Source organism: Euleptes europaea, chromosome 4 (assembly GCF_029931775.1).
Source record: "Euleptes europaea isolate rEulEur1 chromosome 4, rEulEur1.hap1, whole genome shotgun sequence".
Taxonomy (NCBI): domain Eukaryota; kingdom Metazoa; phylum Chordata; class Lepidosauria; order Squamata; family Sphaerodactylidae; genus Euleptes; species Euleptes europaea.
In genome coordinates, this window is record NC_079315.1 from 3,508,310 (window position 1) to 3,535,128 (window position 26,819).

The window sequence follows — 26,819 nt, forward strand, 5'->3', positions numbered from 1 at the left end:
TGTGTACATTGTAGAGAGGTAGTGATGTAATAATCATTCGCATTGTAGATAGATAATTACTTGATCAAGTGCTACGGGTATTTTAGTTATATTAGTATCACTGTTTCGGGTATTTTAAATAATTTGTATCATTAGTATTTGATTTTTTTAGTAATGTTATATCTATTTTTTCCTTTTCCTTTTATTGTAAAATATAATAATAATAATAATAATAATAATAATAATAATATTGGGGGGAAGAAAGGGATCATGCCGCGGACGAGGGTGTCAGCGAGGGCCTGAGTCAGCTTCGAAAATTGGATGCATTTAAAATTCAGCTTTGGATGTCGGGTTGGCCCGAAAAGGAGCCCCCTTAAAGCTGCGTCCCTCTTCTGGCCTGAGAAGGTATGGTCCAAGTGCCGTTTCTGAGATTTTGCCCACCCCCAAAGTGCCTGGCCGCTCGCTCTTAACTCCGCATGCGGCCGGGAACCGTCAGATAGCGTCCTGTGCACCCCACCTCTACAGTTCTGAGGCATCCTGGCTGGAGTTTATGTTTGGGAACGATTCGAAATTCCGCTTTTATATTGTATAATGTATTTACTTAAATTGTACTTATTTTATGGGTTGTTAGTCGCCTTTGTGCCCAACCTTGGTGGAGAAAAGGCGGGGTAGAATAAATGATAATGATAACTGTCTCTGCGCTCTCATGTGGACATGGAATCTTGGATGTATTCCATCGCAGAAGTGCTGAAGTGGACACGGGTGCCTGTTCTGGCCCTTTCTTGGCCCTGCTGTCCCTGGCAGCGGACAGCCCCCTGCAGCTCAGAACCAGCCGGCTTTTCCGGATGTCCTGGTTGCAAGATGCGGCTGCCGGCAGCCCCTTGTTCCCTTATCCCGTCTTGAACCCTACACTAAGACTTCTCGGGATCTGAAAAATTGTCTTTCTCTCTCCTGCCACCCTGCCTCACCAACCCCTCTCCAAATTCCAAACAAACGGTTGCTGGCATTAATGTCCACATGGGACGGCATCGTTAGGGTTGCCAACCTCGGGGTGGCTGGAGATCTCCCGCTGTTAACAACAGATCTCCAGGCAATAAGGATCATTTCAGCTAGAGAAAATGGCCACTTTGGAAGGTGGGTTCGATAGTATTATACCCCATTGAAGCCCCCTCCCCTCTCCAAACCCCGCCCTCCTCAGGCTCCACCCCCAAAATCTCCTGGTATTTCCCAACCCGGAGCTGGCAACTAGGGTTGCCAACCACCAGTTACTAGCTGGAGATCTGCTATTACAACTGAACTCCACCCAATAGAGATCAGTTCCCCTGGAGAAAATAGCTTTGGCCATTGGACTCTGTGGCATTGAAGTCCCTCTCCTCCCCAAACCCTGCCCTCCTCAGGCTCCGCCCCAAAAACCTCCCGGCCGGTTGCAAAGAGGGACCTGGCAACCCTACTGGCCACCCTAGGCATCATTTGCGTGCCTGGTAATTTGTTCCATCTGTTTCCTCTTCATGTGTGTTTTCCCTGGGTTGTGTTGCGAGGTGGGGGAGGAGGGAAAAGGTAACACAATCAAACTTGAAAAGGGAAGAGAGCATCTCCTTATCCCAGGGCACTGGCGAAGTTAAAGCCCCTGCCCCCTGATAATATTCTGGCCTCCTTCTAGGAGGCGTTACGAATCCTCCAGAACAATCCCTCTCCTTGGGGCAAAGGAGGCAAACAACACTGTTTTGTTTATTCGTTTATTGAATTAGTTTATATCCCTTTCTCCCCGATGGCGACCCGAAGCAGTTGACGTCCTCCTCCTCCTCTTCCGTTTTTATCCTCGCAACAATCCTGCGATGCGGGCTAGGCGAAGAGAGTGCGACTGCTTTCGTGGCTTGAGTGGAGATTCGAACCTGGGCCTGCCAGATACTAGTCAGACGCTCTTAAGCGCCGCACCACACTGGCTTGTTCGAGGGCTGAGGGACCCAAACCTGCTTTCCTGGAAGACGTCCTTTGGAGCTTTTGCGTGTAGATTTTTAAAATGTGTGTTTTTCCTACACAGGGTTCTTTATTATTATTTGTTTCACGGTGTCCTAGAAGGGCTTCTGTTTTCTGCTTAGCCCCATTTTATGGCCTCTGCTTCCTTGGTTTTGGTAGCTGCGGGGCTAGAAACAGGAGGGGGAGAGACCCGCCATGCGCCCTGGGGAGTCCAGAGGCGGAGAAGGCAATTGCCTTCAAGGGGACTGGCTTGGGTTTAGCCGCAGCGGAGCGAGCCTTAGATACGGGGTGTAGGAGCGCCAGGGGGGAAGCGTGCCGTTTTGAAAAAGAAGCACATGCAAGTAAGTGGCTTATGCTCTGCAAATGTACCACTGGAAATCCCCACCCTCAGGCTGAGAACCTGGCTGGCTAACGGTCGCTCTGTTTGTGCGAAGAGTAGCGCCCCCCAAAAAACTTTAGCTGGGAGCTGAGAGAGTTTTTAATTGAATTTCGGTCACGGTTTCGCCTGCGTCTCTGAAAACCAGTATTTAAAAAGTCTCCGGGAGCTGTGTACACAGCACTCCCAGAGCATGTCCGGTAAGGTCCACGGCCATGCGTGAGTTGGGATTGGCCTGTTGACGGTTCTGAAGTCCCCCCCACCCAAGACAGGGGAGGGGCTGTGGCTCAGTGGCTGAGCATCTGTGCCTGAGACCCTGGAGAGCCATGGGGAGGGGCTGTGGCTCAGTGGTAGAGCATCTGCTTGGCATGCAGAAGGTCCCAGGTTCAATCCCTGGCATCTCCACTTAAAGGGACTAGGCAAGTAGGTGATGTGAAAGGCCTCTGACCCGAGACCCTGGAGTGCCGCTGCCGGTCTGAGTAGACAATACTGACTTTGAAGGACCAAGGGTCTGACAGTATAAGGCAGCTTCGTGTGTTCATGTGTTCTAGGGAGGGGCTGTGGCTCAGTTTGTAGAGCATCTGCTTGGCATGCAGAAGGTCCCAGGTAGGGCTGTTAAAAATTACAAATTCGGTAAAATTCAGCCCAGTTTGATTCAGGAAATGCTGACGTCCAAAGTCCCCCCGATTCTGATCCGTGGAATTCGGCGTGAGATTCAGAGTTCGAAAAAAATTTGGCCGTTTAAAGCCATTAAAAACACATTTGCGCCTTTCCGCGGCTCCGGGGGACATTTTTGGAGGTAGAGGTCCCAAAATTCCAGCTTAGCTTGAGGGGACCCTTCTTGCAAGAACCCCAAGTTTTGTAAAGATTGGGTCAGGGGGTCCCGAGATATGGGGCCCGGAAGGGGTCCCCCCCAAAATCGCCAATTGGAATAATGGCGTTAAAAACACATCCGTGCCTTTCCGCGGCTCGGGGGGGGGCATGTTTGGAGGTAGAGGTCCCAAAATTTCAGTGTAGCTTCAGGGGACCCTTCTTGCAAGAACCCCCAAGTTTTGTGAAGATTAGGTCAGGGGCCTCCTAGTTATGGGGCCCGGAAGGGGTCCCCCCATCTGCCCATTGGAATAAAGCCATTAAAAGCGATGTACTAAAACGAATGACAAGTCAGCCCATAGGAAGCAATGGGAGAGGCTGCGCAGTCCATTGAAGATAATGGGAGAGGGGAATGTCGGTTGACTTGCATTGACTCCACTGAAATACATTACAGGGGATGTACTAAAAAGAATGACAGGCTAGCCCATTCGAAACAACAGGAGCGGCTGCACAGCCCATTGGAAACAATAGGAACCAGCCAGAGAGAGACTCACTGACCCACAGTTAACTCCACACGAAGTTGGCAACCGGTGAAAACAGTAGAAAGCACAGTCCCACACAGAGGCAATCAAGTCCACCCCCTAGCAGAACAGGTAAACCCACCCTCCTTTGGCTTCCCCCCTCACACACACACACACACACACACACACACACACACACACACAGAATCTCCCCCCCCCCACATACACAGGAAAAAAATTATAGAGAATTATAGAGAAAAGCCCCCAACTGGGTCTTACTGTGGATGTCTTCTTCTCTTCTATCAGGAGCAGGGACTGGGAGTCAGGACTCAGGAGTAATTCAATACGATTCTAGCATTACTCACACACACATACTCTTTGGCATGGGAGGTTTTGCCTTGGATTTGCCACTCTCTAGATGCACATTAAGGATTGCCTGCTCCCATTCATTCCAATGGGTGGAAGGGGGGGACCCCATAACTCAGGATTAATTGCCTTTTAGTCAGACCCCTGAGCAGGGGTAACGGTACAGCCCAACTGCTGAGGCAACTAGACCCCTAGGCCAGGGTAATGGTACAGCCCAACTGCCGAGGCAACACCAGACCCCCGGGCCGGGGTAATGGTGTGGCCCAACGCAAATGTGTTTTTAAAGGCTATAATGGGCAGATGGGTGGGGGGACCCCTTCTGGGCCCCATAACTGGGTACCCCCTGCCCCAGTCGTCACCAAACTTGGGGCTTCTTGCAAGAAGGGTCACCTCAAGCTACGCTGAAAGTTTAGGGCCTCTACCTCCAAAAATGCCCCCACGGAGCCACGGAAAGGTGCGAATGTGTTTTTAATGCCTGTATTCCAATTGGCGATTTGGGGGGGACCCCTTCCGTGCCCCATATCTCAGGACCCCCTGACCCAATCTTTACAAAACTTGGGGGTTCTTTCAAGAATGGTCCCCTCAAGCTACGCTGAAATTTTGGGACCTCTACCTCCAAAAATGCCCCCCCCCAGAGCCACGGAAAGGCGGGAATGTGCACACGCACCCCCCCATGGGGATCTCTCTCTCACACAAACAGACACTCTCTCTTTCTCTCCCCGGGCCGCGCAGCAGCTGGGCTCACGCACTCAACCACGACTGATTGGCAAGAAGAAGACCCGGCTTGGCCACCATTGGCCGCGGGAGAATGCTGCTACTTGCTTACTAACTGACGGTTATGCTGTTGATTTGGAGCTCCCGAATTTGCTAAATTTATTCGGCAATCGCCCCGACCTCACCGAATTTGGCTCGTTGTTTTCTTGCCTTTTAAAAATTCGATTCCATCTGAACTAGAAACTGCCAAATCGGGGAAAATTTGGCTGTTTTTCGGTTCAGGACAAACCGAATCGACAGCCCTAGTCCCTGGTTCAATCCCCGGCATCTCCACTTGAAGGGACCAGGCAAGTAGGTGATGCGAAAGACCCCTGCCTGAGACCCTGGAGTGCCGCTGCCGGTCTGAGTAGACAAAACTGACTTGGATGGACCAAGAGGGGTCTGGTTCAGTATAAGGCAGACCAAGAGGGGTCTGGTTCAGTATAAGGCAGCTTCATGTGCTCATGTGACAGGCTGTTGGAGAAGAAAAGAAAGCCACCAGCTGCCATCCTGTATCTCTGATTTCTGTGCTGATCGGATCTCTCCTTTTTCCTACAGTCAGGAGGGGGTGGGCGCATTGCCGGCTAGTTGCTTCAGAGAGATAAGGTGGGCCTTGATAAGCCAGAATCAGAGGGCGGTAGGCAGCCAGCCAGCCAGCCGCACCACACTTCTGGGCTGTCAAAGTCTGGCTGGTGGCTTTTCACATGATTAGTGCAACGTGCTGGTTGTATTAAAGTAGCCCTGCTCATACAACATGATTGTGTGCAGGGAATATTTGTGTGGGTGGGTGGGTGAGCTCCATCCATTTGGGTTCAGCCTATACCCATTGTAGGAGCCCCATGATCAGAGTGTTAAGCTGCAGTATTGAAGTTAAAAGCTCTGCTCACGACCTGAGTTCGATCCCGATGGAAGTTGGTTTCAGGTCGCCGGCTCAGGGTTGACTCAGCCTTCCATCCTTCTGAGGTCGGTAAAATCAGTACCCAGCTTGCTGGGGGTAAAGTGTAGACGACTGGGGAAGGCACTGGCAAACCACCCTGTAAACACAGTCTGCCTAGTAAACGCTGTGATGTGACATCAACCCATGGGTCAGTAATGACCCGGTGCTTGCACAGGGGATTACCTTTACCTTTAGAGAGCCCTGTGGCAAAGAGTGGTAAGCTGCAGTCAAAATCTCTGCTCACGACTTGAGTTTGATTCCGACAGAAGTCGGTTTCAGGTAGTCAGCTCAAGGTTGACTCAGCCTTCCATCTTTCCGAGGTTGGTAAAAGGAGTACCCATGCTGGATCAGACCAAGGCCCATCAAGTCCAGCAGTCTGTTCAAACAGTGGCCAACCAGGTGCCTCTAGGAAGCCCACAAGCAAGACAACTGCAGCAGCACCATCCTGCCTGTGTTCCACAGCACCTCATAGAATAGGCATGCTCCTCTGATACTTGGGAGAATTGGTGTGCATCATGACTAGTATCCATTTTGACTAGTAGCCATGGATAGCCCTCTCCTCCATGAACATGACCAGTCCCTTCTTAAAGCCTTCCAAGTTGGCAGCCATCTACCACATCCTGGGGCAGGGAGATCCACCATTTAACTATGTGTTTTGTGTTTATTTGTTTTGAATCTCTCCCCCTCCAGCTTCAGCAGATGACCCCGCGTTCTGGTATTTTGAGAGGTGGAGAAAAGCTTCTCCCTGTCCACTCTCTCCATACCATGTATAATTTTATACACCTCTATCATGTCTCCCCTTAACCGCCTCCTTTCCAAGCCAAACAGCCCTAAGCATTTTAACCGCTCCCCATAGGGCAGCTGCTCCTGCTCTAGCCTCCTGATCGTTTTGGTTGCTCTTTTCTGCACCTTCTCAAGCTGTGCAATATCCTTTTTTAGGTGTGGTGACCAGAACTGTACACAGTATTCCAAGTGTGGTCTCACCATAGATTTGTACAAGGGCAGTATCATAGCAGCAGTTTTATTCTCTAGTCCTACTCTAATTATGGCCAGCATGGAATGAGAGCAAGGAAAGATTACAGGTCGAAATGTGTGGATGAAGCCAGTGTGGGTTGTCGTGTGTAGACGCCGGATGTCCGGACGTCTCAGGAGATCATTCAACTTCCTCCATCTCAAAGGCCCAGATAGGGATTAGTAGGGGTTCCTCGTCCACGCCCTTCCGCCCTCAGGGTTTCCAGGCACATCCCATCACCATCTTGTATCATACAACACGCTGTACTTGATTGTGCTCCTGCTTCTGTGCCCCACCCCACTCGGCTTGGCTGGATTCGCACCCCTCTCTGGGCTCCTCGTTGTCCATCCGTCCCCCGCAGCTTCGAGGTTGGTCATCCTTTCCCTTACCTCGCGTGTCTCCAGCCGCCCCATGTTTCTGCCGCAGGACTTCCCCTCCACTCCTCCTTCCCCCAGGGTGACGCTGAGCTGATAATGTGGATGCGCAACCGTAACGATGTGATGTGGTTGTTTTTTTTTTTTTAAATGACTGTCGCCCGGCAGGGCCTAGGGAAACTAAACCCTTTGTTTTTCTGTCTCAGCCACAGAGCAACAACAAAGCCAGTGTAGTAAGCCCGGGCAAAGACACCCCCTCAGTGCCGATGGCCATGGTATCTTTCCCGACCATTTCTTTGTCCTTGTTTTGGTTTCTTTCCCTTTTGGCTTTTCCTTCCCCCCCCCCCCCCCGGCTTCTGCCTGCGCTGCTCTCTGTGCTCTGGCTTCTCTCTGTCTGCATCCCCTTGGCCCTGAGATCCTCTCTGTCCTTCCTCCCTGGCAAGAAAGAGGGGCAGGGGGGCATTGCCGTCTGTCGGCAGGGCTTGCATCTCCGGAGGGCTCTCTTGGTCTGAGTTCCTGACTCTCGACCTCAAGGAGGCTGTGATGGAGCCGACCAGGACATCCACTCTCCAAGGAGCGGGCGATGCCCTGGGCGGAGCGGGAGAGGGTTCCCTGCTGTTCCCCCTGCTAACCCCTTCCTGCATCTTGGACAGCTCAGCCCAAGTGCCACTCTGGCTGGTTGCCCTGGAAGAGGAGACGGTGGCCGGATGGGTGACAGGGGCTGGTGGGCGAGATGCGGTCCCGCTTGCTTAAGGAACGGCAGCCGCCGGGCCCAGGGTGGGAGTTGAAGCAGGGCGAGGGCCGGTCCCCTCTCCAGGGACCCAAGGAGTGCAGATGGGAAGAGCTTAGAGACGGGAACAGATGCTTTTCACTCTGCACGATGCTTCAAAAGAGGTATTTTTTTCTCCTGGGACATTTCATAATATGAAAGCCTCCCCCCCACACACACACAACCCCACCCCACCCCCTGTCACACACCGGCCTTTTCAAGCTGTTGCTGTTTTGACACACAACCAGATCCCCCCCTCCTCTTTTTACCGACAACGTCGTCGTGTCCGACTCAGATGTGGGACTTTGAAAGCCCTCTGCCCAAGCGGCTCATCATGGCAGACCGCCTAGTGGCCTGTGGCCCAGCTGCCGTTTTTTGGTAGGGGAAATTATGAATGTCCCTCCAGAGAGAGAAATAACGGCCAGGACACTTTTTTGTGTAGGGGTGTAGGGAGACAAAGCCTTGCCTCATGCGATCCTTCAGCTCCAGGAAAAACGCTGCCCGGTGGCTTCCTAAAGGACTCACAAAGGCCCTTCTTGCTGAACTGGTTGCTCGCTCCAGCTTTGGAGATTTCTGGCCATGCCGAGGAGGGCCCACGCAACAAATCGAGGCATGGCCAGGAGAGTGTGGCTTTGTCTCCTTGCGTGTTCCCCCCTCTTTCCGGCCACCCGGGTGGCCCTGCCGGGGGGGTGCCTTGTGTTTGCTCTACCCCCCCACTCCCAGGACAGAAGCATTTGTGGTTTGTTCTTGTCTGTCCCTTCGCTCTCCCAACAGACGCTACGCAGAGGGAGGCGAGGCGCGGAGCCGGGATCTGATCCTTTCTATTTTTCTGTTCTCTTTCGATTAGGAACCACAAACTACCGTTGTCCACAATGCTAATGATGGTGTGAAGGTAAGGGGCCGGCTCGCAAAGGGCCTTCAGAGTCCCAAATGTCCCTCCTCATTGTCCCCCATCCCTCCCCCTTAAAAAGTGGGTGTCCTAGGCTTGGTCTGCAGGTGCTGGAGAATAAGGTGTTGAAATAGGCTGCACTGCTCCATTCTGTGTGATGGATTCTGTGGTTGAATGCTCCTCAAACCCTCCTTGAAACAGGAAGAAGAGCTGGTTTTTATACCCCGCTTTCCTCTCCCTTTAAGGGGTCTCAAAGCGGCTTACAATCTCCTTCCCTTCCTCTCCCTACAACAGACACCCTGTGAGGTAGGTGGGGCTGAGAGAGTTTAGAGAGAACTGTAACTAGCCCAAGGTCACCCAGCAGGCTTCATGTGGAGGAGTGGGGAATCGAACCCGGTTCTCCAAATGAGAGTGTGCCGCTCATGTGGAGGAGTGGGGAATCAAACCTGGTTCTCCAGATTAGAGTCCACCGCTCTTAACCACTATACCACACTGGCTCTCCCAGGGTGAGGTGCACAACAGGGGAGAAAGGCAAGAAGTTAAATGGGACCGACCCCCCCCCATTTCCTATTTACAAAGAGTTTTTAAACACTTAAAAATCTGATCACCTTTCTTCAGTGTAGAGCCATACAGCCTGTTCCGCCACCTTATTGTGCCGCATTTGTCCACCAGGCCTTAGAGTGTGCGCATACTGGCAATTTTATGTGTATGTCGCGTTGCATGAGGAGATGGCTGTGCGCTCCGACCCCTATCTATGTGCTTCCCTTCCTGTATTTCTTTGCATAGAAGTTTAATTAAATAGAAAGGTGTACGTGCTTCTTGTGTGGGCGGAGGTCTCCGGGTAGCGTTGCAGGTTATGACAAACGCTGCTGCTGGTGGTCGTGGCACCTTTGCGCTGCTCCATCCGACGTTTCGAAAGATTCTCCCGTGTCCTAACCTATTCGCATTGTGTGTGTTCCCTCCCCTGCCGCCAGCTGCCAGCGTTGTGGCACGGGGAAATGCCCAACGTAAGTTCCAACCTTCCGCTCTCCCTGTCGCCTCACCCTCATTGTTTAAGCCTCTGTCTTTTCCTTCCGTGGTTAGATTTTGTGCGGTTGTCTCTGGCAGCCTTCTTCGCCATATGTCTGTGCAGGGAAACCCCGTTCCGAAAAAGCTGGCACCTGGCTATAGCATGATCCTGGAGTATTGTTGCTTTGCGATGCCAACCAGGGTTTTTCTCCTCCCACCCCGCACATACCCACTGTGTCCAGAAAGAAGTTTTAAAGATGCCCGTTCCAATTTCAGGGAGAGGGAAGCCCCCATGAACAAGAAGACATGGTGGCTTGTCATAGGTAAAACCAACTCGAAACCAAATCATAGAGTTGGGACCACTAAGGTCATCTAGTCCAAACCCCGGCACAATGCAGGAAGTTCAGAACTACCCCCACACCCCCAGTGACCCATATTCCATGCCCAGAAGATGGCAAAGAAAAAAACTCTCCAGGATCCCTAACCAATCTTGCCTGGAGGAAGTTTAAGAAAGATGTAGACAAGCTGGAACGTGTCCAGAGGAGGGCAACAAGGTGGTGAGGGGGTCTGGAGACCAAGTCCTATGAGGAAAGGTTGAAGGAGCTGGGTATGTTCAGCCTGAAGAGGAGAAGACCAAGAGGTGATTCGATAACCGTCTTCAAGTACCTGAAGGGCTGTCATAGAGAGGATGGTGCCGAGTTGTTTTCTGTTGCCCCAGAAGGTCGGACCAGAACCAACGGGTTCAAATGAAATAAAAAGTTTCCGTCTAGACATCAGGAAGAATTTTCTAACAGAGCGGTTCCTCAGTGCAACAGGCTTCCTCGGGAGGTGGTGGGCTCTCCTTCCCTGGAGGTTTTTAAGAAGCTAGATGGCCATCTGTCAGCAATGCTAATTCTGTGACCTTGGGTGGAACGTGAGAGAGAGGGCACCTTGGCCATCTTCTGGGCATGGAGTAGGGGGTCACTGGGGTGTGTGGGGGGGAGGTAGTTGTGAATTTCCTGCATTGTGCAGGGGGTTGGACTAGATGACCCTGGTGGTCCCTTCCAATTCTATGATTTTATGAAAATTGCTTCAAACATCTCTAGTGCGGATCTGGCCACCCGCAGCCACAGTAGTGCTGTTCTTACTGGTCTTGCAGAAGGCTGAACACTTTTTCGGTCCAACATAATTTTTAACCCAGAGCTGTCGTTTCAGTCCATGCTTTGCGCTGCTCTGTCGACGTTTTCCCTTCAGCAGAGTTCCAACGCTGGTTGATTCCACAGGCATAAGGATCCCCCAGCAAAAGCTGCCGCAGGATTGATCATTCCTTGTTCCACCCCACTATTTGTAGCTCCTCGTCCATTTTCATTTGTGCATTTCCTTATTTATTAAAACCTGTTGATAACCTTTTGAATGTACATGCAATTAGAAAAAAGTGAAAATCAGTAACGGGACAATCAAAGCCCAACATGGTACATGCGGACATCCACATCATCCCGTGACCTAGACTGAAAATAAATCAGAACTTGAAAATTTTTCATTATACTGAAAATGCCAGATTAAATATTTAAGCTTCAGGTGCGTGCCTGATGTTAAAGAATATGGAGGGCTAAGAGGTCTACCTTGAGAGGCTGTTGTAGCCTGGAGGGGGTGGGGTAAAAGTTCCACTGTGTCTTGAAAGGGTTCCCAGAGCTTTGCCAGCTGGTCTAAGAAATTCATATGGAAAGAGTTAGGTTTGGGGTTCCTGTCCCAGATAGAGGTTTGGGGTTCCGGCAATGTAGGACTTCAGGATCGTAGGCAGCATCCTGAACTGGGCTTGGAAACTGAGCAAGAATATGTTTAACGTGATCCTCAGGGCCAACCCTCCCCCAAATGAGCAACCAAATTTTATAATTTCCACACCATCTTCAAGGGCCGCTCCCAATGGGCTGTGTTACAGTAGTCAATCCATACAGATGCCAGCAGATGGATGACGACCACCAGGTTGTTCACAGCATCGGCCTCTTACCTCCCTTGCTCCATTTCCCCCTGCTCTCTGTGTCCCTCTGTGCCTACTTGTCTGGTGACGAGCTGATTTTTCCATCTACCAACGTTCTACTTTGCAGGGTTCCACGGAGAGCTGTAACACCACCACTGAAGACGAGGACCTGAAGGGTAGGTACACCTTGGCAGTAAGTAGGCAAGAGATTCCAAACCCGCTGGCAGACATGGAGTAGTTTTCAGTGCCAGGTTCTCCTTAACTTTGCCCCCGTCATGGACAGGAAGGGGCATTTGCATTAGGGTGGGGTGTGAGGAAACAGGTAGCTTCCAGATTTCGTAGCGCTAAGCCAGGCATTTCTTCCTAAGTTTTCCAGCTTCTAGTAAGAGTTGTAATTTACGGCTTGGGAACCAAAACTGGTTCTGGTGGCTTCGGAGGAAGCAAAATGCTTCTATCCAGCATGGTGTAATGGTTCAGAGCGGTGGTTTGGAGTGGTGGAGTCTGATCTGGAGAACCTGGTTTGATTCCCCACTCCTCCACATGAGCGGCAGGGGCTAATCTGGTGAACTGGATTGGTTTCCCTGCTCCTCCACATGAAGCCAGCTGGATGACCTTGGGCTAGTCACATTCTCTCAGTCTCACCTACCTCCCAGGGTGTCTGTTGTGGGGAGGGGAAGGGACTGTGATTGTAAGCCGGTTTGAGTCTCCCTTAAGTGGTAGAGAAAGTCGGCATATAAAAACCAACTCTTCTTCTTCTCTTACAACAATCGAAGTTATTCCTCCTAGAACCGTTCGTAGGCTGGTCCAACCAGTCATAAATTCCATGGGAAAAGGTAGCTTGTGTTGCCTTCAGTGTATCAGCAGTGGTCATGTGTGCGTGTACATGGACAGGGCTCCTATGTACATGGTGCATGGGAATCCCAGTACTATATTTGTAAGCAGGAGAGGAGAATATCGCTGTCTTGCCAGAGACCATTTCTTTATCAAAGCCTCACCTTCTTACTTTGCAACGAGGAGGCAAAAGGGAAAACCTCCGACCATATCGCTGCCTCCCTCCTAACCTGCTAGGAGCCACGGAGGGAGGGCAGTGTCTCGGAGGCAGAGCCCCCGCATGGCATGCAGAAGGCCCCCATTTAAATCCTTGGCATCTCCGAATTAAGGAATTAAGGGGAGGAGAGATTTGCGCCAGCCGAGACATCCATCCCGTCAGGACTGTCAACCTTTTGTAGTTAACGCAGACGCCGGGGGTGGAAGAGGAACCAAAAAAACCGGCCTGGAAAAGGGCATCATATTGCTCCCCACTGCCCTCTTCATCTCATGCAGGACTAGATTGAAGTTCCTAAAGGACTGGGCTGGGGGGAGGCTCCCACCCCCACAGGATGCAGCCAAATTGCTGGCTGAAGGGGGTATCCTGGCAGTTGCATAAGAACATAAGTAAAGCCCTGCTGGATCAGACCCAGGCCCATCAACTCCAGCAGTCTGTTCACACAGTGGCCAACCAGGGGCCTCGAGGAAGCCCACAAACAAGACAACTGCAGCAACAGCACCTAATATAATAGGTGTGCTCCTCTGATACTAGAGAGAATAGGTATGCATCGTGACTGGTATTCATTTTGACTAGTAGCCATGAATAGCCCTCTCCCTCCATGAACGTGTCCACTCCCCTCTTAAAGCCTGAATCATGCTCAGTTGAAAGTGGCAGCGGGCATGTTGGCCTCCAACCGACTTTTCAGCTTTCAGGGGTGAGTGGGGGCTGTGTCCCCCCCCCAGCAGTCAGCAGCTCCCTGCTGTCCGGGCTCTACTCAAGGGGAAGTCCTGGTTAGCAGGATAGCTCATGAGAGTGGACAGCTTATGGAAGTGGTTGGGGCACAGCTGGAAGCTCCAAGCGCGAATGGGCAGAGGGGCGGGCTTAGTGTATTCTGCCTCCGTGTTCACATTACAGCACATCTATTTGCAAATTATTTTCTCTATGTGCTGCTCTGCTTTGAGATGCTTATTTGAGGTTTTGCCAAACACCATTCCTTCTGCAAGGCAATGGGGGGGGGTAGAAGGGAGGTATCGGTAAGGTGCTCTGAGGAGAGGTGCCATGGCTCAGTGGTAGAGCATCTGCTTGGCATGCAGAGGGTCCCAGGTTCAATCCCCGGCATCTCCAGTTAAAGGGAAGTAGGTGGTGTGAAAGACCTCAGCCTGAGACCCTGGAGAGCCGCTGCTGGTCTGAGCAGACAATACTGACTTCGATGGACCGAGGGTCTGATTCAGTAGAAGGCAGCTTCATGTGTTCATGTGTTCAACAGCACATTCTGCGTTGCATGCCCAAAGTCCAGGCTCTGGCGGGAACCATCTGAGCCTGATACTTTTGGATTTCTGCCGCCAGGCAGAGCAGATAGTCTTAGACAAGGTGGACTGACATTCTAACCCAACAGGTGGCTTTACCTGTGCCTGAAAATGCACACTAGATACTGTTACAGCTAATGTGCTGGTCGAAGGTAAGAGGGTCATTTAGAAGCACATCCTCCGTGCCGGAGTGGAACACGGGACACGCCAGACAGAGGGAGGGAGTTAGTAGCAACAGGCTGTAGTGGCGATTTCCTCGGGAATTAATTGCCCTAAGGTCAAGAGATAACATGCACAAGGGGTCAAAATGAAAACTAAGTATAAATGATCTTATGAAAATGTATCTAATATATTTGTTACAGTAAAAATCAGCAACTTATCTAAGGCCCTAATATAGCCTCTATATTTCTGTTGAACCCAGATCCTTCAACCCAGATCCTTCAATAGGAAGGGTCTGGAGACCAAGTCCTATGAGGAAAGATTGAAGGAGCTGGGTATGTTTAGCCTGAAGAGGAGAAGACTGAGAGGTGATATGATAACCATCTTCAAGTACTTGAAGGGCTGTCATATAGAGTTGTTTTCTGTTGCCCCAGAAGGTTGGACCAGAACCAACGGGTTGAAATTAAATCAAAAGAGTTTCCGTCTAAACATTAGGAAGAACTTTCTGGCAGTTAGAGCGGTTCCTCAGTAGAACAGGCTTCCTAGGGAGGTGGTGAGCTCTCCTTTCCTGGAGGTTTTTAAGAAGAGGCTAGATGGCCATCTGTCAGCAATGCTGATTCTATAACCTTAGGCAGATGATGAGAGGGAGGGCACCTTGGCCATCTTCTGGGCATGGAGTAGGGGTCACTGGGGAGGTAGTCTGGAATTTCCTGCCTTGTGCAGGGGGTTGGACTAGATGACCCTGGTGGTCCCTTCCAACTCTTATGATTCTATGATATGAACATATAACACAAATAGGCACAAAATAACAACCAAACATTTAGACTAAAAGTGTGACCATAATGCGTTTCAGCCATGTGGCCTTCTCCAGTAGTCTACATACAAAAAATACATCTTCATGGCTGGGATAATTTGATTATTGCAAAACTACAGGCAAGGAATTCAATATCTCCCAATTCAAGAGGTTTTATAAAAGAAATTAAATTTTCTGACTTACTGAAGCCTGTAATTGAAAAAGCACAACCTGCATAGTTTTTCTTTATATTTGATAAACACCATTTTAAACTCAGTCATAAAGATTGGCATACTGACACATATTTTTATGTAATTGCATTCTGTATTTTACGTACAACAGAAATATAGAGGCTATATTAGGGCCTTAGATAAGTTGTTGATTTTTACTGTAATAAATATATTAGATACTTTTTCATAAGATCATATATACTGAAGTTTTCATTTTGGCCCCTTGCGCATGTTGTCTCTTGACTTTAGGGTACTTAGTTCTTCTGTTTTTAGGGTTGTTTCCCCCCCTTTTGTTGTGGGTGATTTCCTAAGGACTTTTTGCGGGAAGACATGCCTTTCTCCATAGGATGAGCCCCCGCTCAGATGTTGCCAAGGAAGGGCTGCGTCCGTCTCCCGCCCATTCTCTCGCCAGGGTGCCTTTCCCCGCTACTCGGTGCTCTCGGCCAGGGTGCCCCTTGACGTCCAAGCCCGCCCCCTCAGCCAAGCCATTTCTCCATCCTCATTACACGAGTGTCGCTTAGAGATGAGCGACGGAAGAACTTCCTGCTCGGGAGCGAAGTGGCACCATCTGGCCGGCCCTCCAAGCCGGTCATATTCGCATCAGTCCCTCTTGCGCATCTGTGGGGCGGGGGGAGACAAGCCCTATTCACCCTTGGCTGTACAGACCAATTGCCTGCCTGGATTCAAAGCACATGTGTACAGAAAAAACACCGCTATGCAACTGAATTGAAGTGTAAGGATGTGTCACTGGCAACCAAGATCAAGGTAATTCGTGCCATCGTATCCCCTATTACTATGTATGGGTGTGAAAGCTGGACAATGAAGAAAGCTGATAGGAAGAAAGTAGATTCCTTTGAAATGTGGTGTTGGAGGAGAGTGTTACGGATACCGCTGAATGCCCAAAAAACAAATCAGTGGGTTCTAGATCAGATCAAGCCTGAACTGACCCTAGAAGCTAAAATGACTAAACTGAGGCTGTCGTATTTTGGTCACGTTATGAGAAGACAAGAGTCACTGGGAAAGACAGTCATGCTAGGAAAAGTTGGCAGCAGGAAAAGAGGAAGACCCAAAAAGAGACTCAATAAAGGAAGCCACAGCCCTCAGTTTGCAAGATCTGAGCAAGGCTGTCAAAGATAGGACATTTTGGAGGACACTGATTCATAGAGTCGCCATGAGTCAGCACTTAACACACACACATGCAACTGAATGTGACAAATCATATAATTTCAAAAAGGTGATGTATGAGGAACTGTATAGTTTGCATTGTTTGGACATAAGTATTTTGAATATTATAAGTCTATGTGGAATTATAAATCACCTAGAATCATAGAGTTGGAAGGGACCACCAAGGTCATCTAGTCCAACCCCCTGCACAACGCAGGAAATTCACAACGACCTCCCCCCCACACACCCCAGTGACCCCTACTCCATGCCCAGAAGATGGCCAAGATGCCCTCCCTCTCATGATCTGCCCAAGGTAACAGAATCAGCCTTGCTGACAGATGGCCATGTAGCCTCTACTTCAAAACCTCCAGGGAAGGAGAGCTCACCACCTCCCGAGGAAGCCTGTTCCACTGAGGAACCGCTCTAACTGTTAGAAAGTTCCTCGTAATGTCTTTTTGAAATTATATAATTTGTCACATTCAGTTGCGTAGCGATATTTTTTTCTGTATACACGTGCTTTTGGTATTACTCCCCTTTGGGTATTTTGCCTGGATTCGACGGCAGGACGTTTGTGCCGAGCATCACGGTTGCTTCGACGTGTTCTATTCCGTTCTTTTTTTTTACTGAATGTGCATTTTTTTTGTTTGTGTGTGTGCGTATGTGTTTTGTGTCTATCTTTTTTTTTTTACTCCTGTGCCATCCAAGCCCCCCCACTCTCCATCGGGGACAGCGGTTCGATGCTCGAAGGACGGAGTCACTCCGAGAGCAAACCCCAGACCGAATCCCTCCAGTCCCAGCTTTCTCTCTGTTACTCAGCCAGTAAGTCCACAAGGGGGGAGGTCCTCCAACGGCACCCCTTCCCTGCCTCGACACACTCTCCCCCCCCCTTCCCATCCATCTCCCTGTCTTCCTCTCCTCCTGCAATATTCTTCCACAATATTGACTCATTTCCAAGGCTTCAGACGTTTAATCCAGTTCACCTTCTTTTCCTGGAACTATCCCCACCCACGCAACCCTTTCCAAAGACGCACCTCCACCTCTTCACTCCCTTCCCTAAAGAAAAAGAAAAAAAACTCACCCAGCTGACTTTATCTCCTTTCTTTCCTTGATCAGATACCGTATTTTTAGCTTGTGTGTGTGTGTGTGTGTGTGTGTTTTAACCACACCTGGGTCTTGATCGTGTGAATCTTTGGCAAAGGTACATTGCTTCTGTGTCTGTCTGCCATCGTTGTTGGACAGAAACATAATTCTCTCCAACTGTTGAGCGATATTAAATATGCTCAAGGCTGCGCTAAGAGGTGAGCTACAATCTCCGACCAGCGACACAGAAAAGTTATCAGTCAGGGCAACTGGGGCCTGTTTCTTACACAACCCCGTTTTGGCAAGGAGAGCACCTGTGTAGGAAAAAGTGGAAAGCCACGCGGGGGGATCCAGACCAACGGAAGGTGTTTCCATCGGCAGAGCAGATCTTCCCTACCTCTCCCCCCCCCCCCGCCATCTGCTGATGTCGCTACGGCGCGGCTTCTTGAGAACGGGGACCCTCTGGGACAACATGGGGGGACAAATCCTGGGTCCACACAGAGTGGGGAATCAAACCCGGTTCTCCAGATCAGAGTCCACCGCTCCAAACCACCGCTTCTAACCACTATGCCACGCTGGGGCACCCTGGCCAAAAGCACCATATGGTGGGGGAAAGCACCCTGGCGAGAGATCCAGCGTGGTGCAGTGGTTAAGAGCAGTGGTTTGGAGCTGTGGATTCTGATCTGGAGAACCGGGTCCGATTCCCCATTCCTCCACGTGAGCAGCGGAGGCCAATCTGGTGAACCAGGTTGGTTACCTCACTCCTCCACATGAAGCCAACTGGGTGACCTTGGGCTAGTCACAGTTCTCTCAGCCCTACCTACCCCACAGGTGTCTGTATTGGGGAAGGGACGGGGAGGTGATTGTAAGCTGGTTCGATTCTGCCATAAGTGGTAGAGAAAGTTGGCATATTAAAACCAACTCCTTCTACAGTGGGAGGGGGATTGGCAGGAGTTTCATCCCCCTCCCATTAGCAGAAAACATAGTCCAGATCCCGGCCCGGCCTATTCGTTGTCCGTTGTGGTGACGGCAGGTTTGTTTTGCTCTACCCTTTGGGGCTGGGCCACTCTGATCGGCTGCAGTTTACTAGTTGTGTGCCTGGGGTGGAATGCGCAAAATGCCATCATTCACAAGCCACGGTCCGTATACCGGTGTCATCCTTTTTCCAGCACGGAAATGAATTCTGTGCAGGAAAAGTGTACAGGTTTTTTTTTAAAGAAATTCTGTTTCTTTTTCTGAGTTTGCTGTCAGAAGCACCTCCCTGTTTTTAAAGGGGGTGCTTTCAAAAGTGACCCGTGGAGGGAAAGGCTGCTCCTCAGGAGTCAGGGAAGAGGGTGGCGGGCTTGGGTGCCCCCCCTCCAGAGTCCTCTAACCCAGGGGTGTCAAACACAATTGTTACAAGGGCCAGATATGATATAAATGTCACTTGGTCGTGCCGTGCCTCGCCAGCCCAGATTGAGAGCGGGAAGGGGGGGTTGCCTCAGCTGGCTCGTGGGCCGGATAAGAGCTCCCAAGGGGTTGGATCCAGCCCACGGGCCGTATGTTTGAAACCCCTGCTCTAACCCCTTTGCTGCCCACATATATGAAGTTTCCTTTGCATCCTCAAGGGCTAGAAGCTGAACAGGGAGATCAGGTTGTGTGCCCGGTTAACAGGGGCCTTTCCGGTGGATACCCGGGATACGCAGATGGTGTCAGGTTTTCTAGCTGGGAAAAAGTTGCAGTCAGACACACTGGACATCTCCAGGCCTGCTCATTTCAGACTCCCGTCTCTTGCCTGCCCTGAGGTCTTAATTATTTCTGGATTAGCAGCCGTCTATTGCTCCGTGCAACTCTGCCGGGTTTCCAAGCCCCAGCCCTGTTTCCTGTGAGCAAGACTGCTGCGATGGATGCCTTCGGATCTTACCCCCAAGGCTGTGCCCTTAGCTCAGTTGCTTACACATGGAAGTGTTAGAGGGAAGGGAAGGGGTTCACCTTTGCCAGATGGGCTGGGTTTCAGTTATAGAAAGGGGATGGTTATCTCAGTTCCAAACCGGTGTAGGCCATTTATGCATGGCTGTTTTCTCACAGTCACCCCACTGACTGCTTCGGGGCTTTGCTTTATTATGCTTGCATTTTCCGAGCGTCAGAGGTCGCCTTGCTCTCCACACGCGTTTCTGCGTGTTTTGCCCACATTTTCTCGATTCATGTTTAGCCAGTGTCTGGAAAACGAGGGGGAAACACACAGAAATGCGCAGGGAGGGTGCGTTCTGACAGTCGGAAAATGCAACTCTAGTGAATAATTTTATAGTCTACTAAGATAACACAGTTACAATAACCAAACTATAGACTAGTTAAGAATATATTGACATGTAATCTATATGAAAATGCAAAAAAATCACTATAGTTATACAAAAACATAAGTTAGATATAATTAAAATGCTTTCCTTCTCATGTATTCCAATGTAGACAATACTGTGAAAGGTTTTTAGTCTTCAGTAAGCAGAGAAGTCACCAATAGGCATAATTAAGAGATGATAGCATAGAATAATCTAACAGATAATAGATCTAGAGTTAAATGAGGCACACTTGTTGTTATGTTAGGTTGTGTATGTATGTTATATGTTATGTCAAAGGTATAATTTTATACGTTTAAAATAAAACTTTTCAAAAAGAAAAATGCAAGCATAATCAAAGTCAAGCCCTGAAGTAGTCGGCGGGGTGACCGCGAGGAAACAGCAAGGCATAAATGGCCGTAAAGCCTCTTCTCCTCCCCCCCCCCCCAAAAAGGGGGACATCCCACCCAAGTGGGTTCAGGGGAGTCTTTTCTCCTTTTGCTTGCTGTGGTGTGACTGATTTTGATTTGGAGCAAGTTGGAGGTTTCATTCACTGTCTCTCCCTCCTTCCTCCAGCCTTGCTCTGTTTCAAAGGGATGGGTCCCTTTGTAGAGATGCTCGCACTCGAAGGCACCTTTCCTGGTGCTGCCCCCACCGGTTTTCATACAACATATACCAAGGATGTCACAGGAACTGGGGGAGGGAGTGTGCCCCTGCGCCGTGCGCTTCGTGCACACGTGCTTCTCTGTATTTGATGCAATCCTTCTTTTTTGCTTTCTGGTTTTTCTTTTAACGCTTGCGTTTGTTTTGCAGCGACTGCCACACAGTCTTGTGAAGAGAAACTTCTTGCCTGGGACAGCCCAAGGCAAACGGTGGAGTTGGATCGCGCTCAATCGGAGCCTGACCTAACTCCAGTAGTTCCGTTTATGCTTAACAGTCCACCATGTAAGTTAGCCATTGCCTAGCTGTAGTAGCAGGAGTAGAAACCCCCTCGCCCTGGCGCCCTTGTTGATCTGCCTTTTCTTCATCCTCCTCCCCGTTATTTCTTCAAAGGACGTGTTCCTCTCCTTCCCCCTGTGGTTTCTTTCTGCCTGGGCTAACAAATTATGTGGAGGGTCTCCGCTTTCTAAGGCCACCCAACTGGCCAGGAAGCTGTCTCCTTCGCCGTTTCCATTCATTTCAAGGGGACTTTCGGAGCATTTCTTGGTGGTCGGTGTTTTTGTTCATGGTTGTAGACGGCTGGCTGGGACTGGTAGGTACGGTTACCTGGATGTGATGGTTATAGAGCAGGGGTGTCAAACTTGTTATGAGGGACAGATATGACATAAATGTCATTTGGTTCGGTCGGGCCATACCTCACCAGGCCAGATCAAGAGTGAGGGGATGGCCGGCTCGCGGGCTGGATAAGCGCTCTCAAGGGACCAGATCCGGCCCGCGGGCCTCATGTTTGACACACCTGTTATAGTCTCCAGAAGCGAGTCTGGATAGAGGCTGCAAAGGTGAGACTTGGAAAAACCAGGTGACTCAACTTTGGTGTAAGGCTTGTCCTAGGTTGCTCCAAATGCATCTCCGCAGCAGTGAGGCCCGCGAATGCTGCTTGGAATGCGATCGAGGAGTCTGAGCACATCGGCGGACGGCCTCAAAGTGGTTTCGGGCTGTATAGCGGCCTGCTGTTTGATGGTCCGCACAGTCGCTTCGACTGGCCCAATGTTAGGGCCTTCGCGGCAGAGGCTGGTGCCTGGAGTTGTGATGAATTTTGTTTTCATTCACATGTGTTAGGATTTCTCTGAAGTCACTGTAGGTAGACTCATTATCACTGGCATTGCAGAACTTTCCGATTCGGGCCTACGTGAACTTTGGCTACAAAGAAATGGTTAACTATTTCCTGCTCTGCTGAAAGACTGGAGGGAACCATCAGAATTTGGCTTCCTCAGATGCTGACAAGGCAGCATTTCCCACATTTCATCCACTCTCCTGTTACTCTTCCATTTTGGGAACCACCTTATCTGTGTTTACCTCCTTTACCTGTGGTTTGGGAGAATGCAGCCTGTGTTTTCTCTCCTTCCAGCATATCCTTGGCCCCTGTGCATGTTGCCCCATGACGGTGATGGGAGGGGGCAGGTCTAGAGAGCATTAAGCCTTGAGGAGAGCCATCGGAAAGGGAGCCGGGCCGGGTCGGCTGTAGAGAAGGCAGGCTAAAATTGTATTGGCTTGATGCTGTCCTCCGGGAACGAGAAGTGTTGAGAGAGCTGTTGAGCGGCCCCACCGGTCTCTGTTGAGAGGAGGGGGGGCGGTGAGGGCTTGGGAGCAAGAAATCATCCGGGGGGTGTCTCTTTTCTCTTGGGTTGGTGGTCAGGATTTACGTGGCAGGGCGGCGCCAGAGCGGAGGATCCTACGAGCACTAGCCTTGTGGAATAATAGGACAGGGCTTGGGACCTGTTCTCAAAAGGGTCCTCTAAGCAGGTCTTGTTGGGTTCTCAGCGTGCCCTTCTGTTGTTTTCTTGTGGATCTTGGCTCTAAATCTTCTCGTTTTGATAGGAACCATGCCAAGCAAACTTCGGGGGACTCTTGACGTGACTCTCTCTTGTGGGCTAGTGCAGAAGTGATCCGAGTTGGGAGCACAGTTGCCCTGGCTTTTCCCTTCTCTCCTTCTGTTCCATCCTTTAAGCATTGGGGTTTTGTTTTGTTTTTGCATTTGGCGACCCCCAACCCAAAAAATTAAGTACCCAAAGGTCAAGAAAAAAATAAACACCCAAGGCCAAAAGTTATACAATCTAAAAATTATGTCCGTACAAAATATGCATGTATTTATTACAGGCTAAAATCTAATAACACTTATAACGCATATAAGGCCCTGCAAAACCCTACCAAATAAACATGCTCTGGTAGGCTTTTGCAGGGCCTTATATGTGTTATAAGTGTTATTAGATTTTAGCCTGTAATAAATACATACATATTTTGTACGGCCATAACTTTTAAATTGTATAACTTTTGGCCTTGAATGTTTATTTTTTCTTGACCTTTGGGTACTTAATTTTGTTGATTTTTAAGGTTACGTTTCCCCCCCCCTTTGTTGTTGGTGACCCCCAACCCAAACCATGGTTAATCCAAACCAGGTTTCCATGAATCCAGGTTTCCCAGGTCTATTCCAAACCAGGGTTTGAGCTTCTTCTTTTGACAAAGGTCCTCCATTTGTGTTAACACTTGGTTGGATCCCCCAAACGTGGAGCTTTCCTACCTCCCACTTCTCCAAGAAACCCTTTATGTCCTCCAAAAAGCTGGGACAACATTCACAGAGGAGCTTCATTGGAGGGGGGGAATCAGGCAAATCTGCCCCCACCACCTGCCGGCATGGAGAACCCGAGTGTGTCTCCTCATTGTTCATGGGATGCAACCCAGTGTTTTTGGATAAGTGATTGAAATCGTGTGTTAACGGCAGGGAACAGAGGGGGCGGCAGCTCTGGACAAGGGGGGAGGAAGGTGTGAAGGGACTCTGTGTTGTTCTCGATGTATCTGTCTAAGGTCAGGAGCATTTTACCTGCTTCCTCATCTCTCTGTCCCTCCCCCACACCTTTGAATTGTCAAATGGATTCTTTCCTATCTGCGCAGCGGCGTGATGCACCAACTGTGCGCTGGTTGCTACAGCTGAACGGGGAGACGGGCTTTCTTTGGCATACCGGAACTGCTTCTCGAACTGTTGCTCTCTATCCTTTTCTCCTGTCTCCCTTCCATCTGCCAGACTCCCTCCCTTTAAACGGGTAGCTGTCATTGCGACTTGTTCCTGGAGTGCTGGGGGGTGGGGGTGGGCAGGCTGCACCAGGATCCAAGCTTTTGATTTTGACCTGCTGGGTTCTCGTGAAGGGGGCTCTTGGTTGCTGTGTGATGACATTCGGCCAAGCCTAGCAGTTAAAGCTTCCCTCTTCCTTCTGGCCCGCAGTGCGCAAGCAAGAGATCATCAAGATAACAGAGCAGCTGATCGAAGCAATCAATAATGGAGACTTCGAGGCTTACACGTAAGTTGGTGATCTTCCAGGTAAACTGGGCCAAAGGGCACTGACCGTCCGACCTGTAGCCAGCACCTTCGTGGTGAGGAAGTGGCATTGTGTACAACTCAGTGGGAAAGAGCAAAATAGTCTGGCCATGTTTTTAAAATATTTTTTTTATTATATGATATTGATAAAAACAGAACATAAAAGATAAAAAGAACTGAGATTCCACAGATGAGATAGGATTTGTGCCAAAAAAACTCCTTTGAAAATATCATAGTGAACATAATTTATAATTGGAAACATATCATTAAAGGTAAGGTAAAGGTCCCCTGTGCAAGCACCGGGTCATTCCTGACCCATGGGGTGATGTCACATCCCGACGTTTACTAGGCAGACTTTGTTTACGGGGTGGTTTGCCAGTGCCTTCCCCCCAGTCATCTTCCCTTTACCCCCAGCAAGCTGGGTCCTCATTTTACCGACCTCGGAAAGATGGAAGGCTGAGTCAACCATGAGCTGGCTACATAAAATGGACTTCCATCAGGATTGAACTCAGGTCATGAGCAGAGCTTGGACTGCAGTACTGCAGCTTACCACTCTGCGCCATGGGGCTCCTCCAACATCTCATTACTTGGAGAAAATAAAGAAATTCAAGAGTAAATACAAGAATAAAAAATATATGATGAAATAAGAATACATTCTACAAATCACCTGACTATTTCAATTCATCCTACTAGAGGTGTGCAAAAAAAAGATAAATTTCAGGCTCGGTGTTATTGGGCCCAATTTGTGGGGGTAAACCCAAAATAAGCTGAATACCCACACTGGTAAAGGAATATTTCCGGGTTTCCTGAAAAATTCAGGTTCATAAGTCTATGGAGTTTATTTTGAAGGATTGGGGGGTGCGTTTTTCGAAGTAGAGTCACCAAATTTGCAGCGTAGCTGCAAGCAACTCTCATTAGACAGAGACGTTTGGTGAAGTTTGGAACAGGGGTCCACTTTTATGGGCCCCCAAAGGGGTCACCCCCATCCTCCAGGCATTTGTGAGCTGAGCTGTCAATCGTTTTTCAGATTCAGAAGGTCAGCGCTCCGAGGACTGGCGGAAAGAGCTGATTGGCAGGCTGGCGCCTCAAAGTCTGGGGGCTCTGTTCGTATCTGAGGCACATAGCATGATGTCCATGCAAATTAGCTTCCACACTGAGGAAAATTGCTTAAATGCAAGAAAAATAAGGCATATAAAACATATATTTTGGTTGCAAATGACATCATGTGAACAGTCCTTTATTATAGCCATCAAAAATCTGATTTCAAGAGATGGTCACAGTACAAGGAAACAAAGCCACTACTCAGGGTGACCTTCCGTTTTGGAGCAGGTTTTCATGTGTGTGGGGGGATATCAGAGCCAGCTGAAGTCACGACTAAGACGGCTCTTCTGAAGGAGATTGCTCATCCGTGTGGGTGAGGGATCTTCCTCAGAATCCGGATCAGCAGCTGTGGAAGCTGGTGCTTTTAGTTGGAGGGTATATCCCTCCAGACCGGGCTGAGTGAGCCCCATCTTTTAAATGCCCCTTCTGCTGTGCAGATTAATCCACTGAAAGGTGATGGATAGTTTGGTCTGACCAAGTTGGCTCTGATTACACAACCTCTACCTCAAAAGGGCCCCAACTATGGGGTCCTAACAAAACCAGTGAAATAGAGAAAAATGGAAGAAGACTGCCTTCTCCCCTGCAACTGAGCAAAGGCGAATAGCCGAAACCGGAAATCACCTATTTTCAGGAATCACCTATTCAGCTTTGGCAGATTCCCATGTTTTTTATTCAGCCAAAAATAAACCCGAATATTGCAGAAATGGCTAATTTCAGGTTTATTTTCGGTTCAGGTTTACCGATATGCACAGCCCTAATTCCTACCTATAGATGAATTCTTGATCATTTTGAAGTTATTTAACTTAGCAGTTACATAATATTAGAATTCTTCCTGCACAGTTCTCGTCCTATCTCTGCAATGACCTGACTGCGTGTGTCTGTGCTTTAAAAGCTCAGCACCTCCCTAGGTAGCTGTTTCCAGTGTTGAACAACCCTTACTGTAAAAAAAAAAAAAAAAATTCCCCAATATCCAGCCATTGATTGTGAAAGTGTAGTTCAAAGTCTGTCTGTGAAAAGAGTCTTCGGGGATGCACTGTATTTGGGTGTAGGGAAGCGCAACTTTCTTTTCCTGGTTGGGGGATATCTCTAGGAAACCCTCTGTAGCAAGAGCATGCAAAACTAACAAGCAACCTGCAGTTATCACTATACAGGACATAGGGGACCAGAGGCAGGAGTGACGGAATAACTTTCTTCGTTGCAGGAAGATCTGTGACCCAGGATTGACTTCCTTTGAGCCGGAAGCGCTGGGGAACCTCGTGGAGGGGATGGACTTTCACAAGTTTTACTTTGAAAACTGTGAGTGGTGGGATTTCCGAGGACACTGACGTACCCATTCGCTCAGACTGCCCAAGGGGAAAGAACTTAATTTCTCTTGTGGAGGGACTTTAAAAAAAAGTTGACCTGTGCAACAGTATAACCTTGTGAGGGTTATGTGTTGAGGATGTAAGGGAGTGGAGAGCCAGCATGGTGTAGTGGTTAAGTGTGTTGGACTCTGATATGGAGAACCGGGGTAGATTCCCCACTCCTCCACATGAGTGGCGGACTCTAACCTGAAGAACCGGGTTTGATTCCCCACTCCTCCACGTGGCAGACTCTTATCTGGTGAACTGGGTTGGTTCTCCCCACCCCTCCACATGAAGCCAGCTGGGTGACCTTAGGCTAGTCACAGTTCTTTTAGAGCTCTCTCAGCCCTACCTACCTCAAAGGGTGTCTGTTGTGGGGAGGGGGACGGAAGGCGATTGTAAGCTGGTTTGATTTTCATTAAAGGTAGAGAAAATCGGGATATAAAAAACAACTCTGCTTCTTCTTCAACTCTGCTGAGGTCTTCTAGCCCAACCCTCCAATGCTAGCTTTTTGCTTTTGACCATCCTTGAAGCAGTGGGAACCC

General features: G+C 49.5%; 1 protein-coding gene across 37 annotated transcripts in view; it reads left to right on the top strand.

Moving 5' to 3' along the window:
* Positions 1-26,819, top strand: part of CAMK2G (calcium/calmodulin dependent protein kinase II gamma) — a 177,014-nt gene that overhangs the window by 148,765 nt on the left and 1,430 nt on the right. For 4 of the 37 annotated variants that reach the window (XM_056849143.1, XM_056849144.1, XM_056849146.1 and 1 more), the window contains 7 exons: positions 7,312-7,380; positions 8,722-8,766; positions 11,856-11,904; positions 17,114-17,227; positions 20,614-20,745; positions 23,738-23,813; positions 26,133-26,227. In XM_056849143.1, coding sequence (XP_056705121.1) covers positions 7,312-7,380; positions 8,722-8,766; positions 11,856-11,904; positions 17,114-17,227; positions 20,614-20,745; positions 23,738-23,813; positions 26,133-26,227 — 580 coding nt within the window. The remainder of the gene's footprint in view (positions 1-7,311; positions 7,381-8,721; positions 8,767-11,855; positions 11,905-17,113; positions 17,228-20,613; positions 20,746-23,737; positions 23,814-26,132; positions 26,228-26,819) is intronic. The other 33 variants (XM_056849152.1, XM_056849155.1, XM_056849181.1 and 30 more) reach the window with 10 other exon arrangements.